At 35.7% G+C, this 3,741-nt stretch overlaps 1 protein-coding gene across 2 annotated transcripts in view; it reads right to left on the bottom strand.

The window, feature by feature from the left end:
* LOC107744320 (POU domain, class 2, transcription factor 3-like) overlaps window positions 1–3,741 on the bottom strand; it is a 13,612-nt gene that overhangs the window by 5,849 nt on the left and 4,022 nt on the right. For both annotated transcript variants that reach the window (XM_016557893.1, XM_016557894.1), the window contains 4 exons: window positions 2,929–2,957; window positions 2,333–2,434; window positions 305–410; window positions 96–184 (listed from right to left, as the gene is read on the bottom strand). In XM_016557893.1, the coding sequence (XP_016413379.1) occupies window positions 96–184; window positions 305–410; window positions 2,333–2,434; window positions 2,929–2,957 (326 nt within the window). The remainder of the gene's footprint in view (window positions 1–95; window positions 185–304; window positions 411–2,332; window positions 2,435–2,928; window positions 2,958–3,741) is intronic.

Raw genomic sequence — 3,741 nt, 5'->3', positions numbered from 1 at the left:
AAATGAATGAATGAAATTTTTAATTTTTTTTTTTTTTTACACTTTTAGTTGTATTTATTTATTTGCAATCTAACATTGTGATGGCTGTGATGTACCTGAGGAGTGAGTGCGAGACCAGGCTGGTGCGGGAGGAGTCCTGTCTGGGACTGGGAGGGCAAGGAAAGCAGATTGGGCTGCAGCAGTGCTGTAGAGAACAGTATTTAAATATGCATGTACTGTAGTTACATCAGACAAAAAGAATGTTCTCATTGATGCATACTGATGAACAGCATCATCCCTAATATTACCCAGTACATCCACTGACCTTGGTGTCCTGATTGGGCCTGTGAGAAGAGAAATGATGAAGGAGAGGACAGGTGAGATCCAGGCATCAGGACGAGCTGGGGCAGAGGGTGCAGGGAGGGCAGCTCCTAAAAAAACACCAAACATCAGCCATTGCTTGTTTCATCTTTTACCACAGTCCCACTTTGTGTTAACTTTAGAGGACCGAATCCCACAAAAACATGCTCAGGTCACATTTAATCCGGAACAAAAACAAAAAAGAAAGAAAGAAGAAAACATATTTTGCATAAAGTCTATTAAGATGGTTTGCATTATGACATTATTTCCCACATTTCCCCCCAAAATCTCATTACCCTAATGCTTTTTGCTTTTGTTTTTAATTTACATTATTCTTAATGGTGATATGTACTATATTTTGCTGTATTAAAGGGGTCATATGATGCGATTTCAAGTTTTCCTTTCTCTTTGGAGTGTTACAAGCTGTTCGTGAATAGATAAGATCCCTGAAGTTGCAAAGACTAAAGTCTCAAAACCAAAGAGATATTCTTTATCAAAGTTAAGACTCTGCCACACCCCCCTAAAACAGCTCGTTCTAACACGCCCCCACATATCTAGGTCACTATGTGGGAATATTTGCATAATGCGCCCAAATGTGCATGCAAAGAAAGAAGGCGTGGTTTCAGTAACCGCAGTTAGTGTTGAAGCAGCCATGTCAGGGAGTCGCTGTGTGTTTCTAGGCGAAAGCAAAAGCACTTTATTTGGCCTTCCGAAAGTAGATGCATATAAAGTGAAGGAGGGACTTTGTAGAAAACGAAGCGTTTGAGAGAGGCGGGGCATAGAGGACCTACAATAATGTACAGTATTTGAAAAATAATGTGTTTTTTGAACATTAAAGCATGTCAACATATTCTGTTACACCAAATACACAAAATAATGATCTTTAAAAAAGCATAATATGACCCCTTTAAAACAATTTATTTCAATAAATCATTATAAATAAAATACTTGAATAAATACTTGAATAAAATAAATATTTAATTTCATTTTTTCCCTCATAAATACTTGAACAATTAAATAATCTTTAATATATCACATTTGTCCTCATGAATACTTGAATAATCGAATAAATATTGAATATGTCATTTTTTAAACAAAATCTGATTGACTTTTACTGTATTATTTAAATCATTATACATTAAAAACAGTTAACAAATTCTACAAAGTTTTATAAATACTTGATTAATAATATAAATAAATATTTAATAAATTGCTTTTTTTTCTCATAAATACTTGAATAACAGAATACTTAATTAATCTAATCTTTTTTCAAATTTAAATGTAATTGCATTAGATTTTAGTGTATTAAAACAATTGATTTTATTTATTCAAATAATTATACATTAAAGACAGTTAACAAATACTACCGAGTTTTATAAATACTTGAATAATAAAATAAATAAAATAAAATAAATGTTTCTCATTAAACTTAGTTAGTAAATTAAATACATTTTAATATATCACTTTTTTTTCTCAGAAATTAATACATTTTAAAATTAAACTTTGTTGCTTAAAGCAGCACTATGTAACGTTTTCTGTGTTCAAAATTTGCAAAATGTATATAATGAGCGAGTACATCATGAATTCATCTTCCAAACCGCGTTTTTGTCTTATTCCGAATCACTGCGGTACACTTATAATGCGTACTTATATTTGGACTATTGTAGCCTGGTCGGGTCGTCACCGCTGCGGAGTAACACACACCTGCGTGAATCGCCATAGACATAAACTTAGAGAAGTAGCTCCGGTTGGAATGTTCTTCCGCGGGATGCGTGCAGTTCTGTTTATTAACCGCTAGAGCGCCAAAAGTTACATAGTGCTGCTTTAAGTGTTGCCTAACTATTATTACAAAAAGTACTGTTACAGTGCCAAAAAGCCTAGAGATCCTCAAAATAGGCTTAATTTTCCGTCTTTTTAAAATGTGAAATATATGACCCGAACATGCCCTTGATGGATTTAATGATTCCCTATAATTGGGCTGATGAGGACGTACCCCAGTGAGCAGGCCTCCAGGCACTGGTGATCCCTGAGTTAAGTGGCATGTCTTGTGGGACGATCCAGAATGAGGTGAATCATTCAGGTTCTCAGTCTTAATCTGCACATGAAACAACGGCTTTGTTAGACAACACAAACCTGGTGAACATTTCAAGATGTGGAGCTGTTCGCTGTTGTGTTTTGGTCCTCAGGCATGTGTGTGTTTGTGTGTGCACGCATGCGCTCTTTGTGTGTACTCAGAGACCAGTAAGGCTGCTGGACTCGTTCTGCAGGAGAGGGCCTTTAACAAACATTTCTTCCCTTCCCGCAGGCACAGTATGCAAATGCCCTCACAAGCCTGAAGCTAGTTCCTGTGCACGAAACTTTTTGCTGTCCTCAACACTAGATCATATGACAGGCCGATCTGCTGAACTAATGAAGCTTATTCATAATGGCTCAAATGTCTCACGTACTGTAACACTAGAAAACTTTTGTCATCTTTCGAGCTGTTTACCCTTGAACTCTCGAGTTTCTCTTCATAAGAGGAGCAATGAGCCGCTCTGAATACCAAACCGGTAGATGATGAATATTAAGTAAAACATTGTTTGTACTCACTTGTCTGGTGAAGCCATTTTGTTCAATGCCTGTAAAATGAAAAGATAATCACACTTAGCATCAAAACTGAGAGTTATGCATTAACATTCAAGCTGCCTCCCACCGGATCTGGTTAATTTTACAAAACATTTTAGTTTTCATTTAAACTTTATCATGATTTCTTTCAAGGGTTTTTCATCGTTAGACCTATAATGGACCATACCATGAAAACAAACTCCCAAATGTTCCATTAAACTGAGCGAGGAGGGTTAGTCGGGGGTTCAAAGGTCATCAATATCAGGTAATCTCTCTTCATTTGAAATTCAAATCTATCTCTATGAGGCCGTGGTTAGAACGGCACTCACTCACTCCACAATATGGAAATCTCCCCTTCTCCTGAGCCAAACTTCCAGTATGGAAATCATCAGATCATGCAAATGAGTTTCCATGGCAACCTTTAGAGGCCTTCACATTTGAATACTTACAGACCTCCAGGTGCATCTCTTAACCTCTCTCTCTCTCTCTCTTTCAGACACACACACGATTTTAAATTATACGATAATATGATTATAAAACCTGCTGTTTCCTATTTTCTGTATTGTAATGACATCGTATCCTTTTAAAATCACTGACTTTAAAGTCAGAATGGTTAGAGTTATCCAATCACGTGTGTTTGCACTTAAATTATGATACTTTAAAAATCATTTTTCAAAGATGTAAAAAAAAAATTGATTACAGGACATGTTTAACTCAATCTGTTACTTGCCTTTTCTTTGTAATTAACTGTAAAATTTACACGCAATTTCTAAATGAAAATTGTTTTATGCCAATTTC

This window comes from Sinocyclocheilus rhinocerous, unplaced genomic scaffold (assembly GCF_001515625.1).
Source record: "Sinocyclocheilus rhinocerous isolate Xijiao unplaced genomic scaffold, SAMN03320098_v1.1 scaffold1609, whole genome shotgun sequence".
Classification (NCBI taxonomy): Eukaryota; Metazoa; Chordata; class Actinopteri; order Cypriniformes; family Cyprinidae; genus Sinocyclocheilus; species Sinocyclocheilus rhinocerous.
This window is presented reverse-complemented; position numbering and strand designations above follow the sequence as displayed.